This window comes from Oncorhynchus mykiss, chromosome 24 (genome assembly GCF_057628025.1).
Source record: "Oncorhynchus mykiss isolate SJ-2025 chromosome 24, ASM5762802v1, whole genome shotgun sequence".
Classification (NCBI taxonomy): Eukaryota; Metazoa; Chordata; class Actinopteri; order Salmoniformes; family Salmonidae; genus Oncorhynchus; species Oncorhynchus mykiss.
This window is the reverse complement of record NC_143045.1, coordinates 27,943,951-27,965,678: the sequence shown is the minus strand read 5'-3', so window position 1 is coordinate 27,965,678 and position 21,728 is coordinate 27,943,951. Positions and strand designations below refer to the sequence as shown.

Here is a 21,728-nt window from a genome sequence, read left to right as displayed (position 1 = left end):
GACACAGAACTGAGTAAAAAATGACAAACTTTACTCTGGAAAAATAAATCCACGCAGGGATCATGAACCCTAACACAGAAGATCCCACCACAAACGGACCAAGCAGCGTGGCCAGGAGGAGCAGACATCATGGACATGGAAGAAATCATGTCCGGAAAGGATCGCCTTCCACGGGAGCAGACGGAAGCAGCAAGGGAGCATCAACATCGACCCCGGGGTTTGTAACCACGACACAAGCACGAGAGGCACATGGGGTGGTTGGCGGAGCCAGGTTTCACCACCAGAGCCAACTCCCCGCACTCGCTTTGAGGAGCGTGTGACCGTTCAGGTACCATGTTCAGGTACCATGTTATGCGGTGATACGCACTGTGTCTCCAGTGCGCATTCACAGCCCGGTGCGTTCGGTGCCAGCTCTCCGCACTTGCCGTGTAAAAATGAGCATCCAGCCAGGATGGGTTGTGCTGGCTCAGTGATCCTGGTCTCCAGTGCGCCTCCTCGAATCAGGATATCTTGCACCGGTTCTACCCACTGTGTCGCCAGTGCGCCTTCACAGCCCAGTGCGTCCTGTGTCAGCGCCCCGCACTTGCCGGGCTAAAGTGAGCATCCAGCCAGGACGGATTGTGCCAGCTCTACGCTCTAGACCTCCAGTGCGCCTCCACAGTCCAGTACGTCCTGTGCCTCCTCCCCCACTCGCCCTGAGGTGCGTGTCATCAGCCCGGGGCCACCTGTACCGGTCCCACGCATCAGGCCTCCAGTGCGCCTCCACAGTCCAGAGCTTCCGGCGACAGTTCCCAGTCCAGAGCTTCCGACGACAGTTCCCAGTCCAGAGCTTCCGGCGACAGTTCCCAGTCCAGAGCTTCCGATGACGTTTCAAAGTCCGGAACCTCCAACGACGGTCCACGGTCCGGAACCTCCTGAGACGGTCCATGGTCCGGAACCTCCTGAGACGGTCCACGGTCCGGAACCTTCTGCGATGGTCCATGGTCCGGAACCTCCAGCTCCATGGCCGGAGCCTTCTCCTGCGCCGATGCCAAGTCTAAGCACGGCATCCAGTCCAGCTCCAAGGTCAGAGTCTTCTTCTGTGTTGGTGCCCAGTCCAGGCACAGTGTCCAGCCCGGGTCCATGGCTGGATGAGCGGGATGAGCGGGTTCTCCGATGCTGGAGGATTTGTGGGATGAGAGGGTTCTTCGTCCCGCACCTGAGCCGCCTCCGATGCTGGAGGATCCGCGGGATGAGAGGGTTCTTCGTCCCGCACCAGAACCACCACCGACACTAGACACCCCCTCTAACCCTCCCTTTTGGTTTCAGGTTTTGCGGCCGGAGTGCACACCTTTGGGGGGGGGGGAGGGGGAGCTGACCATAGAGGCAGCTGTTTATCGTTGTCTCTGATTGGGGATCATATTTAGGTAGCCTTTTCCCACCTGTTGTTTGTGGGATCTTGTTTTTGTATTGTTGCTTTTGAGCCCTACAAGGCTGTACGTTCGTTTGTTTGTTTCTCTTATTTGTATTTGTTGCTGGTTCTCATTCAAATAAATGATGATGAACCCAAATCACGCTGCGCCTTGGTCTACCCATTTCGACGAGCGTTACACTTTGTGATGGCCACTCCAATACCTTGACTTTGTTGTCCTTAGACCATTTTACCACAACTTTGGAAGTATGCTTGGGGTCATTGTCCATTTGGAAGACCCATTTGCGACCAAGCTTTAACTTCCTGACTGATGTCTTGAGATCTTGCTTCAATATATTCACATAGTTGTCCCTCCTCATGCAGCCATCTATTTTGTAAAGTGCACCAGTCCCTCCTGCAGCAAAGCACCCCCACAACATGATGCCGCCACCCCCATGCTTCACGGTTGGGATGGTGTTCTTTGGCTTGCAAACCTCCCCCTTTATCCTCCAAACATAACAATGGTGATTATGGCCAAACAGTTCTATTTTCGTTTCATCAGACCAGAGGACATTTCTCCAAAAAGTATGATCTTTGTCTCCATGTGCAGTTGCAAACCATTGTCTTTTTTATGGCGGTTTTGGAGCAGTGGATTCTTCCTTTCTGAGCGGCCTTTCAGGTTATATCGATATAGGACTCGTTTTACTGTGGATATGGATACTTTTATACCTGTTTCCTCCAGCATCTTCACAAGGTCCTTTGCTGCTGTTCTGGGATTGATTTGCACTTTTCGCACCAATCCAACAATTGTTTACAGACAGATTATTTCACTTATAATTCAATGTATCACAATTCCAGTGGGTCAGAAGTTTACGTACACTAAGTTGACTGTGCCTTTGAACAGCTTGGAAAATTCCAGAAAATGATGTCATGACTTTAGAAGCTTCTGATAGGCTAATTGACATAATTTGAGTCAATTGGAGGTGTACCTGTGGATGTATTTCAAGGCCCACCTTCAAACTCAGTGCCTCTTTGCTTGACATCATGGGGAAATCATAAGAAATCAGCCAAGACCTCAGAATTCTTTTTTTAGGCCTCCATAGGTCTGGTTCATCATTGGGAGCAATTTCCAAACACCTGAAGGTACCACGTTCATCTGTACAAACAATAGTACGCAAGTATAAACACCATGGGACCACGCAGCCGTCATCCCGCTCAGGAAGGAGATGTGTTCTGTCTCGTAGAGATGAACGTACTTTGGTGCGAAATAACAATTTTTATAAGAGGACACAGTCTTGGAAATCCGTGTTTTTGTGCACCATGATGCTAAAATCGATTTCCTATTGAACATATTATTATGTTATTTCTTATTTGTTTTTGAAGTTACAAGCCTGAAACCTTGTACATAGACTTCTGACACCCTGTGGAAGCCATAGGAATTGCATCCAGGGAGCTATTTTACAACATGACCTTTCTCTTGCATTTCTAAGAGGATGGTCTCTCAAAAAACAAAAATTCTGGTTGGTTTTTCTTTGTATTTTCTCCTAGCATATCTATTGTGTTATATTCTCCTATATTATTTTAACATTTCTACAAACTTCAAAATGTCTTTCCAATGGTACCAATTATATGCATATATCGTCTTCAGGGCCTGAGCTACAGGCAGTTTACTTTGGGCACGCCATTCAGGCGGAAATTGAGAAAAAAGGGGCATAGCCCACTTATGGGAAATCCCGCTATGCCCTCCGACAAACCATCAAACAGGCAAAGTGTCAATACAAGACTAAGATTGAATCCCACAACACCGGCTCTGACACTCGTTGGATGTGGCAGGGCTTGCAAACTATTATGGACTATAAAGGGAAGCACAACCATGAGCTGCCCAGTGACACAAGCCTAGAAAATGAGCTAATTGACATCTATGCTCGCTTTGAGGCATGCGACACTGACCCACTCCAAATCGTATACTGCCTCAACAGATCCACAGATGATGCGATCTCTATTGCACTCCACACTGCCCTTTCCCACCTGGACAAAAGGAACACCTACGTGAGAATGCTGTTCATTGGCTACAGCTCAGCATTCAAAACCATAGTGCCCTCAAAGCTCATCACTAAGCTAAGGACCCTGAGACTAAACACCTCCCTCTACAACTGGATCCTGGACATCCTGAAGGGCCACCCCCAGGTGGTAAGGGTAGGTAACAACACATCTGCCACGCTGATCCTCAACACGAGGCCGCTCAGCGGTGCGTGCTCAGTCCCCTCCTGAACTCCCTGTTCACCCATGACTGCATGGCCAAGCACAACCCCAACACCATCATTAAGTTTGCCGACAACACAACAGTGGCCTGACAACCGACAACAATGAGACAGCCTATAGGGAGGAGGTCAGAGACCTGGCAGTGTGGTGCCAGGATAACAACCTCTCCCTCAATGTGATCTTGACAAAGGAGATTATGTGGACTACAGGAAAAGGATGGCCGAGCACACCCCCATTCTCATCAACAGGGCTGTAGTGTAGCAGATTGAGAGCTTCAAGTTCATTGGTGTCCACATCACCAATGAACTATTATGGTTAAAACACAGCTGCACCATCGAGAGCCTCCTGACTGGTTGCATCACCACCTGGTATGGCAACTCCTCAGCCTCCGACCTGCTAGGCACTACAGAGGCTAGTGCGTATGGCCCAGTACATTACTGGTACCAAGCTTCCTGCCATCCAGGACTTCTATACCAGGCAGTGTCAGAGGAAGGCCCTAAAAATTGCCAAAGTCTCCAGCCACCCTAGTCATAGACTGTTCTCTCTGCTAACACAAGGCAAGGAGTACCGGAGCGCCAAGTCTAGGTCCAAAATGCTTCTTAATAGCTTCTATCCCCAAGCCATAAGACTCCTGAACAGCTAATCAAATGGCTACCCTGACTATGTGCCCCCCCCCCCATTTTTACGCAGCTACAACTCTCTGTTTATATGCATAGTCACTTTATCTCTACCTACATGTACATATTGCCTCAATTACCTCGAATAACCTGTGCCGCCGCACATTGACCCTGTAACGGTACCCCCTGTAAATAGCCTCGCTACTGAAATCTTAAGGTTAGGCATTAACTGTGAATGGTTTTGGTCAGGGTTAAGGTTTGGGCAAGGCTTAAAACAAAAAGCAACTTTCTATCGCTGTATTCAAACTTGCAACTTTTGGAATAAGAGGCAGATGCTTACGTCCATCCGCCTCCCCGTCCACAACACCCTAGAAAAAACGAAACCTACTTGAACGTAACAGCGCTCACTGTTGTCCCTAGTGGCCGGGTCCACATCATCACCCAGCATCTTCAGACATGGATGGACGTCAAATAGTGACTTGTATCACGTGTGACCTGGCTTATCCATTCACAGGGACAGAGAGGATAAATGAACCCATCCATATCAATAAATTAACATTTAACTCAAAGGCCCCCTTCTCATCTGAACAGTATGGGGGGGATGTGGTTGGCTGCTACTGCTGAGAGTCGGTGTTGTGTGACTGGCGGAACTCATGCTGATTCCATATGTAATACCCCCATGCTGGGCCCAGTACAGCCTCCATACGGGAGCTGTTGTGGGGAATTTTCTGGGCCGTAGATCAGAGCTGGGCCTGCATATTGGACCCCTGGGAACACAGGATGAAGGGGCAGGCCAGAAATGTGTGTGTGTGTGTGCGCGCGCTCGCGCGTGTGTGTGTGTGTGTGTGTGTGTGTGTGTGTGTGTGTGTGTGTGTGTGTGTGTGTGTGTGCAGTGCGTGTGGATGTGTGTGATGTGTGATAAAGAGTGTGTGTGTGATGTATGTGTTGTCTACCTGAACTCTGGCCTCTGTTAGTTTGGCCCTCTGAGCCAGCTCTTCCCTCGTGTAGATGTCAGGGTAGTGTGTTCGTTCAAAGGCTCTCTCCAGCTCATCCAGCTGTTCGGCCGTGAAGGTGGTTCTACTGCGGCGCTGCTTCCTCTTCAGAGGCAGGTCTGGTTCAGACTCCACATCCGACCCCTCATCTGAGTGGCTCGCTGCTCCAACAGACAGGAGATGCACAGTTAGGGCTCTCATGGTGTTAGTACAGTATCATTATCACAGTTAACAGTTACTGATGGTTTTTAGAACTAGATTCCATTAGTCAAGTCCATCGTTGTAATTAATAATGTGTTCACAACTGACTGGACTGGTTTATAGAAAAGTACAAAAATAAATAAATCAGTCTTGAAAACACATTTTCAGTTTCTTATTCTCCTGACTACAGTGATCAAATAGAATGCAGGGAGACCAATAGGGAGAGCCGTCTAGCAAAAGAAGTGTAGTGATTCAGAGTGAGAGTGAAGAACAGAAGGATGAATCCATCCATCCACTTGAAGTGTGAACTTGTTTGCTTTCTTTTTTGCCACATGCTATCTGTTTACATAAACCTCTTCAGAGGGGCCACCACCACCCCTCCCAACGCTCCCCATCTCTCCCAATGTTCCCTCTTGTCTTGTGCACCAACAGACTTCCATTCATAGGGGAATTCTGTGTGCTTTTATAAATAATCCCACAGGACAAGGTTCCCGAGGCGTGGCGGCAGTGGGATTGAGAGGACTAAGCGCCACACAAAGGCCTAATTTTGATCCAGGGACCGTTCGTTTTTTAAGGGGGGAAAGGGGGGTCAGTGACGGCTAGAGAGAGAGTGTCGGGGGGAACCTGCATTGTCTACAGTTGCAGTCTTCCTGGAGCCCCAGTAACAGTTGGGGATGGAGAGAGGGACTGAGCAGCAGCCCCCCATACACCCCCCTCCACACCACTTGCAGGTGCATGCTGGTCTTGTTTGCTCAGAGAGAAACGCTGGCGCTTTAAAAGCTAATTCAGCAGAAGAGGCAGTGAATTGACGAGGCTCTCTAAAGCTACGGCCCAGTGGTAACACAGTGGTAACGCAGTGGTAACCTAGGGCAGGGCCAAGCCAGACAAACAGACAGACCCAAGGGCAGGGAGACCCAGACATCAGAGACTCTCCTCAGGCCAGTGTCCAACGCCCCGCTTTCCTATGTCCCTCAGTGTCCTTGCGTCTGTCACTGTGCATAAAGCATGCAAAGGCATGTACATTTGTACTAGAGCTGGGCCATATGGACAAAAATCCTTGCCTGAATTGGCCAAATTGAGGCAATATTAATAAATAGAAAGATACGTTTATAACATTAATGTGCACCACAGTTTTTTTTATTATCCTTCAAAGCCGTTTTCATACCACAATTTCAAATAATTTCTGAGTAACAATTAAGAACCTTACAGCAATTGTTTTAATTTAAAATGATCAAAAATATACAAAAATTGCTTCTTAAGCCTGTCTGGGAGTGGTCTAGCTGTTATTGGTAGACAGGTTCAACTTCACCCCACCAAAACAGACTGAAATGTCCTGCAATCTTTTCTAACAGCTCCAACAGTAAAAGTAATATTCCAACCTCATAGTGAGAAAATATATACAGTGCCTTCGGAAAATATTGAGACCCCTTGACATTTTCCAAATGTTGTTATGTTACAGCTGTCACAGCTCCTCCTCTGCAGTGCAGGGGCGGTTCCTCCTGCAGGCAGAGGAGGGTCGTTAGTGATTGGAGTCACCTGGGCTCTAAGTATTTAAACTGTGTCACTAATCACTTCTCTCTCTCTCTCTCCCCTCCTCCAGGTATGAACCTGTTTTGTTTGTTCTGTTGTAGTTTTGCATAGTTTTCACTCAGTCATTCACACACACAGATTCATGCATCCATGCACATTACATACACCTTACATTATGATACTTCCACACCTCATTCATTTTTCTTAGTTTAAAGTTAATAGTTTGTTTACAATAAAGAACCTTTTTAATTGGCCTATAGCTGTTGTTCGCGTCCCCTCATTTTAGCCACAGGCTATGAGCCGACCTGTGACACAGCCTTATTCTAAAATGGATTGATTAAAAAAATCCTCAGCAATCTACACACATTACCCCATAATGACAATCAATTGAATTTACCGCAGGTGGACTCCAATCAAGTTGTAGAAACATCTCAAAGATGATCAATGGAAACAGGATGCACCTGAGCTGAATTTATTCAAAATTAAATGTACATAAGGATTCAATTTTTGAGACTCAGCCTCAATTGTTGAGACTCGAAATTGAGCTCAAGTGCATCCTGTCTCCATTGATCATCCATGAGATGTTTCAACAACGTGATTGGAGTCCACCTGTGGTAAATTCAAACGATTAGACATGATTTGGAAAGGCACACACCTGTCTATATAAAGTCCAACAGTTGACAATGCATGTCAGAGCAACAACCAAGCCATGAGGTTGAAGGAAATGTATGTAGAGCGTCGAGACAGGATCGTGTCAAGGCACAGATCTGGTGAAGGGTACCAAAACATGTCTGCGGCATTTAAGGTCCCCAAGAACACAGTGACCTCCATCATTCTTAAACCACCAAAACTCTTCTTAGAGATGGCCGCCCAGCCAAACTGAGCAATCGGGGGAGAAGAGCCTTGGTCAGGGAGGTGACCAAGAACTTTATGATCACTCTGACAGAGCTCTAGAGTTCCTCCGTGGAGATGAGAGAACCTTCTAGAAGGACAATCATAGCTGCAGCCTCCACCAATCAGACCTTCATGGTAGAGTGGCCAGATGGAAGCCACTCCTCAATAAAAGGCACATGACAGCCCGCTTGGAGTTTGCCAAAAGGCACCTAAAGATGCTCAGACCATGAGGAACAAGATTCTATGGTCTGATGAAACCAAGCTTGAACTCTTTGGCCTGAATGCCAAGCATCACGTCTGGAGGAAACCTGGCACTATCCATACCGTGAAGCATGGTGGTGGCAGCATCATGCTGTGTGAATGTTGTGTGAATGTTTTTCAGCTGCAGGGACTGGGAGACTAGTCAGGATCGAGGGAAATATTAACAGAACAAAGTACAGAGAGATCCTTGATGAAAACCTGCTCCGGAGTGCTCAGGACCTCAGACTGGGGCAAAGGTTCACCTTCCAACAGGACAACGACCCTAAGCACACAGCCAAGACAACGCAGGAGTGGCTTCGTGACAAGTCTCTGAATGTCCTTGAGCAGCCCAGTCAGAGCCCGGACTTGAACCCGTTGGACTTGAGCCCATCCAACCAGTCCAGGTTGGACGCTCCCCATCCAACCTGACAGAGCTTGAGATGATCTGCAGAAAAGAATGAGAGAAACTTCCCAAATACAGGTGTGCCAAGCTTGTAGCATCATACCTAAGAAGACTCAAGGCTGTAATTGCTGCCAAAGGTGCTTCAACAAAATACTGAGTAAAGGGTCTGAATATATCCAGATTTTGTTTGTAATAAATTTGCAACAATTTCTAAAAACCTGTTTTTGCTTTGTCATTATGGGGTATTGTGTGTAGACTGATGAGGGGAAAAAAGCTATTTAATAAATTTAGAATAGAATTAGAATAAGGCTGTCACGTAACAAAATGTGAAAAAGGGGTCCAAGGGGTCTGAATACTTTCCTAATGCACTGTATGTCACGACTTCCGCCAAAGTCGGCTCCTCTCCTTCACCGGCTTTCTAGCCATTGCCGCTCCATTTTTCATATTTCCATTTGTTTTGTCTTGTTCCATACACACCTGCTTTTCATTCCCTAATCACACTGCATGTATTTATCCCTCTGTTTCCCTCCATGTCTTTGTGTGAAATTGTATTTATGTTATGTGGGTATTGTTGCGCGTCATACTTTTGTCTATTGTTCCGTGTTTGGGCACATTTATGTACTTTTGTGCTTTCGTTGGACCGGAATAAAAAGTGTGCCTGTTCACTACACTCTGCTCTCCTGCACCTGACTTCGCCTCCAGTACACACCCTTAACACTGTATATATAAACCACAGTAAAATCACGTTTTTGACTGCACTGGGCCTTAAACTACTACTACTAGTTTGATGGTTGTACCACCATCAATTATCCTATTAACAAGCCCCCATATTAGCAAACTTATTTCATTTCAGACTTCACATTTCTCTAGTATAGGCTACTTATCATAATGAACGACATCAGCAAAATGCCTGCGATAAGTGATTGGAATGGTCGCTGTTGATCATTTTCAGTTTATCGTCTCAGCACTGCTTTGTACACACACTCTCTCTCTCTCTCTCTCTCTCGCTCTCTCTCTCTCTCTCTCTCTCTCTCTCTCTCTCTCTCTCTCTCTCTCTCTCTCTCTCTCTCTCTCTCTCTCTCTCTCTCTCTCTCTCTCTCTCTCTCTCTCTCTCAGACAGACATTGAAGTGGTCAATGAGTAGAAGCTTCAGCTTGATTGAGATGGTGTGATATGAGACTTGACAGCTTTTGTATGTCTACTATTCAAGTTAAAGTCAGATCAGTTGTAATACTACTGTGTACTCTGTTCTGAAGCGTGTGGGCTGGTTTCCTACCAGGCAGTTCTAGTAGGCCTTTAGCTACTTCAGAACAGAAGTTCATTGAGGCTGGCGCGCCGACTTTGTGTTACACTTAATGAATTCCCTGGAGCGGAGGGGAAGTTTTTGTGCAACACTGTATTAGTTCCCCCTCAGAAGCAACAATAAAATACAAGAAAACCCAAATAGCTTGGGGCTCCTCATGTGAAACTGATCCACTCCCCCCTCAGTGCTTTCCATTCTCAACACCCATGGCAGTAGGATGCATTAAGAGCAAATTGGTAAAGAAATATTAAACAATGTGAGAGAGGGGGAGAGAGAAAGAGAAAGGGTAGGGGTTGGGAGAGATGTTGCCATTGGGTATTTGGGGAGAATATTCTATTTTGCACTTCATCAGAATGCTACCACTTTCTATTTCTGTTTACATTCACAGATACAGGCCATTCATCTGCTCCCATCCACACTAAACAGAACCAAGATGTAAAACCTGTTGTGGTTAAGACCATTATTACAATGAATCAAGTGAGAAACTACAAATGTATTACCTCTAACAGCCTAATGAATTTTTCACTCTGTGAGCATCTAGTATAACAAATCTTTTAATTCCTGACTTCATAACATCCTCAAGCCACATACCTAACCAAACAACAAATGCAAAGACATATTATTGAGAGGAGGAACCAAGGGGTGGATGGATTTCTTTTAGGTGGTGGTAGTGGCTGGTGGGGTAGGAATTTGGGGTGTGGAGGAGTTGGAGTGGGGGCATTATTTGAAACAGAATTGCTGGTGAAAAACAATGAGGAGCCTTTGTAGCTTCAGTTCCTGGAGGCTCATAGGGAATGCTTAGTTTCCCCACAGTTACCAGCATGCAACAGCGTTCCAAAGAATTTCACAGGGATTTAGAATCTGGGAATGCCGAGTTGTTATAAAAATCCTTAATTACTTTGGAATTACCTATCGGTTATGACTAGTCTGCTTTGGGGATCCTAGGGAACGTCTTTCAAACGAAGTGTCAGTATGGCATCTCTTGGAGGTTTGCAGTCGCGTCTTGATATACTCTCATGTGACAAGACTATTTATACTCTCCCCCATCTCTCTCTGTCCCCCATCTCTTTCTCTCCCCAGGTCTCTCTCTCCCCATCTCTTTCTCTCCCCCATCTCTTTCTCTCCCCAGCTCTCTCTCTCCCCATCTCTTTCTCTCCCCATCTCTTTCTCTCCCCCATCTCTTTCTCTCCCCATCTCTTTCTCTCCCCCATCTCTTTCTCTCCCCCATCTCTTTCTCTCCCCATCTCTTTCTCTCCCCAGCTCTCTCTCTCCCCATCTCTTTCTCTCCCCCATCTCTCTCTCTCCCCCATCTCTTTCTCTCCCCCATCTTTCTCTCCCCCATCTCTTTCTCTCCCCAGCTCTCTCTCTCCCCAGCTCTCTCTCCCCATCTCTTTCTCTCCCCCATCTCTCTCTCTGCCTACTCTGTATCTCTCCTTGTCCCCATCTCTCTCTCTCTGCCTACTCTGTCTCTCTCTTTCTCTCCCCCATCTCTTTCTCTCTATCTTGCTCTCCCCCATCTCTCTCTCTGCCTACTCTCTTTCTCTTTCCCTCCCCCATCTCTTTCTCTGCCTACTCTGTCTCTCTCCTTGTCCCCATTTCTCTCTCTGCCTACTCTCTCTCTCTTTCTCTCCCCCATCTCTTTCTCTCCCCATCTCTCTCTCTGCAGACTCTGTCTCTATCTTGCTCTCCCCCATCTCTCTCTCTGCCTACTCTCTTTCTCTTTCCCTCCCCCATCTCTTTCTCTGCCTACTCTGTCTCTCTCCTTGTCCCCATCTCTCTCTCTGCCTACTCTGTCTCTCTCCTTGTCCCCATCTCTCTCTCTCTGCCTACTCTGTCTCTCTCCTTGTCCCCATCTATCTCTCTGCCTACTCTGTCTCTCTTCTTGTCCCCACCTCTCTCTCTGCCTACTTTGTCCCTCTCTTTCTGTCCCCACCTCTCTCTCTGCCTACTTTGTCCCTGTCTTTCTGTTACCATCTCTCTCTCTCTGCCTACTTTGCCCCTTTTTTCTGTTACCATCTCTCTCTCTGCCTACTTTGACCCTCTCTTTCTGTTACCAAACTCTCTCTCTGCCTACTTTGACCCTCTCTCCTCATCCCCACCTCTCTCTCTGCCTACTCTGTCTCTCTCTTTCTGTTACCATCTCTCTCTCTGCCTACTTTGTCCCTCTCTCCTCGTCCCCACCTCTCTCTCTGCCTACTTTGTCCCTCTCTCCTCGTCCCCACCTCTCTCTCTGCCTACTCTGTCTCTCTCTTTCTGTTACCATCTCTCTCTCTTTCTCTCTCTTTGTTGCTCTAAGGCTGAGGTCTTTGCTGGCGATTTGCACGCTCCATCTGTGGAATCCGTCATGGCTGCCTCGACCCGCACAGAGGGGCCTGTCACCTGCCCCACGGGGGAGCGGGGGGCACAAAGAGGGCCAGAAAGGGGCAAGGGGGGGGGCACAGCTGGGGGGCTCCCCAAAACCTTCCTCGGCAGCCTGGAGGGGACCATGGGAGCACCTGAGGGGTAGAGGAAGGAGGAGGCCTTTGTTGTTCTCCTATTCAAATGTAGGCTACCACAATCAGGCTTCTATGACTGTGCATTTGTGTTGCTGATGTTGTTGTTGTTGCGTGTGTCAGTGTGTTTGTGAGAGTGCGGGTCTTACAAAGGCATTAGTGTTGTTGTTGTTGTGTGTGTCAGTGTGTTTTAGAGAGAGAGAGAGAGAGAGAGAGAGACACAGAGAGACACAGAGAGACACTGAGAGACACAGAGAGAGCGAGGTCACCAAGTGGCGTAGCACACACAGTAGGGGGTTGAAGTGACAAAGGTGTACCTGGTGATACGTCCCCTGCCACCTGTTAACTCCCACTGCTCTCAGTACTCTGCTTCAGAGCAACACACACACACACACACAAGCGCCTAGGCTTCTGTAGACTGTGAGAATTGGTACCGACAGTACATTACATAAGCCATCCTTCTGCTTGTAGGTTAATAATGAGCCTTGTCAGCCCTACGGCAACTCTGGTGGTGTGAAGATACACACTCACTCATACACTCATACACTCACTCACACTTACTCACTCATACACTCATACACTCACTCACACTTACTCACTCATACACTCATACACTCATATACTCATACACTCATACACTCATACACTCACTCACACTTAGTCACTCATACACTCACTCCTACACACACACTCACTCATTCATACACACACACTCACTCACTCATACACTCACTCACTTACTCGCTCATACACTCACTCACTTACTCACTCATACACTCCCTCACTCATACACTCCCTCACTCATACACTCATACACTCACTCACTCATACACTCACTCCCTCACTCACTCAATCACTCACTCACTCAAACACTCATACACTCACTCACACTTACTCACTCATACACTCATACACTCATACACTCACACTTACTCACTCATGCACTCATATACTCACACTAACTCATACACTTACACAATCATGCACTCACACACTCATACACTCATACACTCACACTCACTCATACACTCACTCATACACTTATACAATAATGCACTCACACACTCATACACTCACTCATACACACACACTCACTCACTCATACACTCACGCACTTACTCACTCATACACTCACTCACTCACTCATACACTCACTCACTTACTCACTCATACACTCACTCACTTAGTCACTCATACACTCACTCACTTACTCACTCATACACTCACTCACTCACTTACTCAATCATACATTCCCTCACTCATACACTCCCTCACTCATACACTCACTCACTCATACACTCCCTCACTCATACACTCAGTCACTCATACACTCACTCAGTCATACACTCACTCACTCATACACTCACTCACTCACTCAGTCACTCATACATATACTCACACCCTTACTCACTCATACACTCATACACTCACTTACTCACTCATACACTCCATCACTCATACACTCACTCACTCATACACTCACTCACTCACTCATATACTCACTCACTCACTCACTCACTCACTCATACACTCACTGACTCACTCACTCATAAAGTTTTCAGTGCATTTTAATTTTGACATAGATATTCTGTATTTTGCACATTGAACATTACAACCAAATGCATACCAACATATTTAAAGCACACAGCAATGAGTTTACCATTTTCCCTGACACTACTTTGGTCATTACTCATGAGTTAAAAATCGTTCCAGGTAAAACATTTAAAAATAAAGAATTGTACAACAGGATGAATGTGTTTTATATGGCACTGCTGAATAGCCTTTGCAATCAAATTATCCACCAACCACACATATCTATGTATACTTAAACTGTGTCTTAAAATGTATTATTCATACTCTAGCTAAACTCTCAAACTTACTTTCCATGTATTTTGACTTCACCTCAACTGTGAGGGGAATGGTCTACGGTATGTGTGGGATTGGACCTGTAGACTTTCCAGTTTGTAAAACCCCAAAACACAGTGCAATCCTTAAAAGGGTAAAGCTATCTGAATTTCAGAGACCCAGAGAAGAAGCATGGCTTGGACTGGGACCTCCGGAGCAGGCACACAGTACAGAGGCACACAGCACATAGCAGCCTGAGCCAGAACAACCTGAGAGGCACACAGCAAATAGCAGCCTGAGAGGCACACATCACATAGAATCCTGAGCTAAAACAACCTAAGAGGCACACAGCACATAGCAGACTGAGCCAAAACAACCTGAGAGGCACACAGCACATAGCAGCCTGAGCCAAAACAACCTGAGAGGCACACAGCACATAGCAGCCTGAGCCAAAACAACCTGAGAGGCACACAGCACATAGCAGCCTGAGCCAAAACAACCTGAGAGGCACACAGCACATAGCAGCCTGAGCCAAAACAACCTGAGAGGCACACAGCACATAGCAGCCTGAGCCAAAACAACCTGAGAGGCACACAGCACATAGCAGCCTGAGCCAAAACAACCTGAGAGGCACACAGCTAATAGCAGCCTGAGCCTAAACAACCTGAGCCCCCCCCCCCCCCCCCCCCTCCATTCCCGTGGTTGGTAAAGAATAGAGGATTTAACTGAAACAGACTGTGCTCCTGGAAATCGGCTTGGTTTTGTGGGGACTGCGAATGGGGACAAAAAGGCTTTAAAATGTCCACAGAGAGATGGAGGAGGGGTGCTCTGAGTGCATGGAGCTCAGTTTTGGGCATGGTGGGTTGGTGGATGGGTGGGGTGGCTGACCATATGGGTTTCTATTTACACAACCTTCTCATGGTGGTTAATGGATGGTTGGCGGGTACAGTCATGGAAGTTCTCTTGGGGTGGTTGGTAAATGAAGAGGGTAACTGAGTCAGTGACATGTGCCCCCCTCCGAAACAAAACAAAAGGCAGAGGAAACAAATGAAGCATTTATTTGGGCGGGGAGTGACGCTGGTCCTTTTCAGGGGCCGGGGGACTAAGTGACTGCCCAACTGCATTAAACAGTACATAGAAGACTGGGCAGATGCCTGAAGGACTGAAGGATAATGGTTAACCGACAGCTTATGGGCCCATCTGCGCCTCTACCATGTTGTTAAAGAAGGTGGGGGGTGCTCACTTGACTTGCTAAGGAGGAGCCCCGACCTCTACAGCTGCCCTGTAATTGAGTGTGTGAAGAGCGCTGTGTGTTTGTCTGCACTGTCAACGTGTGTGTGTGTGTGTGTGTGTGTGTGTGTGTGTGTGTGTGTGTGTGTGTGTGTGTGTGTGTGTGTGTGTGTGTGTGTGTGTGAGAGAGAGAGAGAGAGAGAGAGTGTGCGTGAGAAAAAGAGAGAGAGAGAGAGAGAGTGTGCGTGAGAAAAAGAGAGAGAGAGAGAGAGAGATGAATAACTAATAAATCATAACCTCATCAAGCATCACAAAAAGAAAGAGTGAAGAAGACAAAGCGACCAAGCTCTCCACAAACGATGAAAACCTATATAGAGAGAACCTCTAGAGAGTAAACTTCTAGAAAAAAAACCTCTTGACAGAAAACCTCTAGACAGATTAATGAGAGAGAGAGAGAGAGAGAGAGAGAGAGGGAGAGAGAGAGAGAGAGGGAGAGAGATAGAGAGAGAGGGGGGAGAGAGAGACAGACAGAAAACCTCTAGACAGATTAATGAGAGAGAGAGAGAGAGAGAGAGAGAGGGGGAGAGAGAGAGAGAGAGGGAGAGAGATAGAGAGAGAGAGAGAGAGAGAGAGGGGGGAGAGAGAGACAGACAGAAAATCTCTAGACAGAAAAACCTGAGAGAGAGAAATCCTCAAGAGAGCAAACCTCTAGATAGAAAACCTCTTGACAGAAAATCTCTAGACAGAAAACCTCAAGACATAAAACCTCTAGAAGGAAAACCTCTAGACAGAAAAACTTGAGAGAGAGAAAACCTCAAGAGACCTCTAGACCAGGTATTCCCCACAATGCCATTGGGGTTACACCGAATAAAATTGTGAATCACATTATAAAAATCTTCACATTTTCAAACAGTACATTTATATTTTCCAACGGGGCTATACATTTGGGTGAGTTTTTTTTTCTGTCGCCCGAGAAGCCTCGTTTCACTGCCAAAAATAAAATGTGTGTTCAGAGTGTTCTAGTGATCAGTGAAATAACAACACAATGTCAAATACAGGTAGCCTAGTCAAATAATTAACATCCAATCACATTCACTGTTACTCTCTCGCTGGAAACCTTCACTCTTGTGCAGACATTTAGAAACGAAACATGTCAATTTGAAAAATAAGCCACGGGAGTTTTTTGATCCAGAATAAAGACGACTTCCGAGTAGTAAGACATGTATAAAAGTAACAGATACCGACAATAAAAAGGGTCTAGAAGCGTCTTATATGGTGAGCTACCGAGTGTCTAGGACAGGCAAGCTCCAAACTATTGTGGAGGACTTCATTCTTCCTCATGCCGCGGGTATGGCTGGGACAATGCTGAGGGGAAAGGCCAAAAGAATATACAGACAATGACTTCATCAAACAACACTGTTTCACAACGTATCAGTGACATGGCAGGAGATGTTCTGAAACAATTACTGCTTCGCATACAAGCCAGTGAATTACAGCTGGATGAGTCAACGGACATGACGGCCCTGGCACAGCTCCTGGTATATGTCCGTTATGTTTATCGGGGGGCAATAAGGAAGACATCCTCTTCTGGAAACCAGGACAACAGGAGAGGATATTTTTAAAGTACTGGACAGCTTTGTGACATCAAATGGACTTGAACTTCAACTATGACAGACAAAATGAGAAAAAAAATCCAGAAAATCACATTGTAGGATTTTTAATGAATTTATTTGCAAATTGTGGTGGAAAATAAGTATTTGGTCACCTACAAACAAGCAGGATTTCTGGCTCTCACAGACCTGTAACTTCTTCATTAAGAGGCTCCTCTGTCCTCCACTCGTTACCTGTATTAATGGCACCTGTTTGAACTTGTTATCAGTATAAAAGACACCTGTCCACAACCTCAAACAGTCACACTCCAAACTCCACTATGGCCAAGACCAAAGAGCTGTCAAAGGACACCAGAAACAAAATTGTAGACCTGCACCAGGCTGTGAAGACTGAATCTGCAATAGGTAAGCAGCTTGGTTTGAAGAAATCAACTGTGGGAGCAATTATTAGGAAATGGAAGACATACAAGACCACTGGTAATCTCCCTCGATCTGGGGCTCCACGCAAGATCTCACCCCGTGGGGTCAAAATGATCACAAGAACAGTGAGCAACAATCCCAGAACCACACGGGGGGACCTAGTGAATGACCTGCAGAGAGCTGGGACCAAAGTAACAAAGCCTACCATCAGTAACACACTACGCCGCCAGGGACTCAAATCCTGCAGTGCCAGACGTGTCCCCCTGCTTAAGCCAGTACATGTCCAAGCCCGTCTGAAGTTTGCTAGAGAGCATTTTGATGATCCAGAAGAAGATTGGGAGAATGTCATATGGTCAGATGAAACCAAAATATAACCTTTTGGTAAAAACTCAACTCGTCGTGTTTGGAGGACAAAGAATGCTGAGTTGCATCCAAAGAACACCATACCTACTGCGAAGCATGGGGGTGGAAACATCATGCTTTTGAGCTGTTTGTCTGCAAAGGGACCAGGACGACTGATCCGTGTAAAGGAAAGAATGAATGGGGCCATGTATCGTGAGATTTTGAGTGAAAACCTCCTTCCATCAGCAAGGGCATTGAAGATGAAACGTGGCTGGGTATTTCAGCATGACAATGATCCCAAACACACCGCCCGGGCAACGAAGGAGTGGCTTCGTAAGAAGCATTTCAAGGTCCTGGAGTGGCCTAGCCAGTCTCCAGATCTCAACCCCATAGAAAATCTTTGGAGGGAGTTGAAAGTCTGTGTTGCCCAGCAACAGCCCCAAAACATCACTGATCTAGAGGAGATCTGTATGGAAGAATGGGCCAAAATACCAGCAACAGTGTGTGAAAACCTTGTGAAGACTTACAGAAAACATTTGACCTCTGTCATTGCCAACAAAGGGTATATAACAAAGTATTGAGATAAACTTTTGTTATTGACCAAATACTTATTTTCCACCATAATTTGCAAATAAATTCATTAAAAATCCTACGATGTGATTTTCTGTATTTTTTTTTCTCATTTTGTCTGTCATAGTTGAAGTGTACCTATGATTAAAATCACAGGCCTCTCTCATCTTTTTAAGTGGGAGAACTTGCACAATTGGTGGCTGACTAAATACTTTTTTGCCCCACTGTATGTGCATCCTTTCAAGCACACCCTTCTCATTAACCTGTTGTGAGCTATTCACAATTTTCGATGAACAAATAAGGTTTTATATGTAAGATGGCTAAATAAAGAGTAAAATTATTGATTATTATTATATTATTATTTGTGCGTTGGTCCTATAAGAGCTCTTTGTCACTTCCCACGAGCCGGGTTGTGACAAAAACTCACACTCATTCTTATGTTTAATAAATGTATTGTATAGTGTGTGTGGCAGGCTTACAATGATGGCAAAAAAACAACATTTCACAGTGCGCTGACCGTGGTGCTATAGGGGGTATGCAGCTTGAAGTTGAATGTTTGAAGGGGTACGGAACTATAAAAGTTTGGGAACCACAAAATCTCCACACAGAAAACCTCTAGACAGAAACCTCTAGACAGAAAACCTATACACAGGACACCTCTACACAGGAAACCTCTAGACAGAAAATCTCTAGACAGAAAATCTCTAGACAGAAAACCTCTGGACAGAAAACCTACACACAGAAAACCTCAGGACAGAAAACCTCTGGACAGAACATCTCTAGACAGAAAACCTAAACAGAGAAAACCTCTACAGAGAAAACCTCTAGACAGAACACCTATACACAGAAAACCTCTACAAAGAAAACCTCTGGACAGAAAACTTCTAGACAAAAAACCTCTAGACACAAAATCTCCACACAGAAAACCTCTAGACAGAAACCTCTAGACAGAAAACCTATACACAGGAAACCTCTACACTGGAAACGTCTAGACAGAAAATCTCTAGACAGAAAACCTCTGGACAGAAAACCTCTGGACAGAAAACCTCTGGACAGAAAATCTCTAGACAGAAAACCTCTGGACAGAAAACCTACACACAGAAAACCTCCGGACAGAAAACCTCTGGACAGAAAATCTCTAGACAGAAAACCTAAACAGAAAAAACCTCTACAGAGAAAACCTCTGGACAGAAAAGCTCTACACAGAAAACCTCAGCAGAAAATCTCTGAACAGAAAACCTCTACACAGAAAACTTGTAGACAGCAATAAGAGTTATGAGAGTCTGTGCTGTGGCAGGACAACAGGAAGCTGTTACCTGTCATGTTGAACCAAATATGATTGTAACCCTATTTCCTGTAGGGATGATGTAGAATGACACTATGTTGACCTCTGACCCCACTTAGCCTGGTCTGACAAGCAGAGAGAGCTAGGCACTGACTGACCACTGGGGAGTTAACTCAATACGACTGAGTTAAGCTCTGTTATCTTTGACTGTTGGTAGCACTTTACATTACGCCATGTAATGAAATGTTAATAACAAGGTATAGTAAGTAGTATAGTAACAATAATAAGTATAGTAATATAGTATAGTAACAATAGTATAGTAACAACAAGTTATAGTTCCTAAAAAATATGAAATTGCAGTTTCTAGATTCTACTATAGAGAGCAAGGTGAACTCCCTCCCTCCCAGCTTGCCCTGCCCTGTCCAGAGCCTTATACCACTGCCCCTGCCCTGTCCCAGAGCCTTATGCCCCTACCCTTGCCCTGTCCAGAGCCCTATGCCCCTACCCTTGCCCTGTCCAGAGCCTTATGCCCCTACCCTTGCCCTGTCCAGAGCCTTATGCCCCTACCTCAGTCAAGTGATTGACAACTCCCTGTCTGCCTTTCCTTGTTCAACCACTGCATTCAGTTGCCTTAGCCCTGCGTTCCACATCTCTGTCACCCCCAATCCCTCCTCTGCACATGCACACACACTCACACACTCTTGTAAAAACAATATCTCACCCCCTTCTCTCTCTCTCTTTCTCTCTAGCCGTTGTTTGGTGGAATACTTCCATCAGATAAAGACAGGTCTTATTCTATGGCAGCCATTCTCCTTGACCTTCACAGGCCTTTTCACCCTTTCACTCACTTCAAACTGTCTTTTGGCGTGCTCGGCTGAATGTGGCAAGTCCATCACGGGTGAAGGGGGTGCAAGAGGGTCTGAAGGGGCTGAAGGGGGAAACTCAGAGCCCCTACTCATTCTCCATCCCCCCACTTCAAAGTTGGCCTGCATTCATTAATTGCCCTTTGAATTGATATCAGAGGGTCACAATAGGGGTGTGAAAGGAGAACGAGGCTTTAATGAAGCATAGAGCCCCCATTCAGTTGCAGATAACTATGTTTTAACGCTTGGATCGTCATCATGCACGGCATTATTTTTTTTAAATAATGCGAGGTGGAGGAGTAAGGGAGTAGGAGAGTAGGAGAGGAGAAGAGGAGAGGGAAAGAGAGAGCCTGAGGCGAGGGTTAGTGAGAGTGATTTGGTGCTCCCCCTTGCCCCCTGTGCCCTTGTGCCCAGTGACACACTGAGTGACACATTCCTCAGACAGACTGTTATTCCCTGTCATCAGATGTTCATGTTATTTTGGGAAAAATCTACATAGCCTCAGTATACTCTACATAGCCTGAGTCTAACTCTACATAGCCTCAGTATAACTCTACATAACCTGAGTCTAACTCTATATAGCCTGAGTATAACTCTACATAGCCTCAGTATAACTCTACATAGCCTGAGTCTAACTCTACATAGCCTAAGTATAACTCTATACAACCTCAGTATAACTCTACATAGCCTCAGTATAACTCTATATTGTCTGAGTCTAACACTATATAGCCTCAGTATAACTCTACATAGCCTCAGTATAACTCTATATAGCCTAAGTCAAACTCTACATAGCCTCAGTATAACTCTACATAGCCTCAGTATAACTCTACATAGCCTCAGTATAACTCTATATAGCCTGAGTCAAACTCTACATAGCCTGAGTCAAACTCTACATAGCCTCAGTATAACTCTACATAGCCTGAGTATAACTCTACATAGCCTCAGTATAACTCTACATAGCCTGAGTATAACTCTACATAGCCTCAGTATAACTCTACATAGCCTCAGTATAACTCTACATAGCCTCAGTATAACTATACATAGCCTGAGTCTAACTTCAATCTGTGTGGTTTGAGTCCTGAATGCTGATTGGCTGACATTTATTTTTACTGTTCTAATTACGTTGGTAACCAGTGGTATATGGCCATTTTACCACGTCTAAGGGCAGTATTCAGGCACTCAGCATTGCATCGTGCATAAGAACAGCCCTTAGCCGTGGTATATTGGCCATATACCTCAC

General features: G+C 45.8%; 1 protein-coding gene across 4 annotated transcripts in view; it reads right to left on the bottom strand.

Annotated features, from left to right (window-relative positions):
* The window catches only part of LOC110504114 (paired box protein Pax-3-A-like), a 40,667-nt gene that overhangs the window by 10,479 nt on the left and 8,460 nt on the right, over window positions 1–21,728 (bottom strand). For all 4 annotated transcript variants that reach the window (XM_036961686.2, XM_036961690.2, XM_036961684.2 and 1 more), the window contains exon 5: window positions 5,223–5,422. In XM_036961686.2, the coding sequence (XP_036817581.2) occupies window positions 5,223–5,422 (200 nt within the window). The remainder of the gene's footprint in view (window positions 1–5,222; window positions 5,423–21,728) is intronic.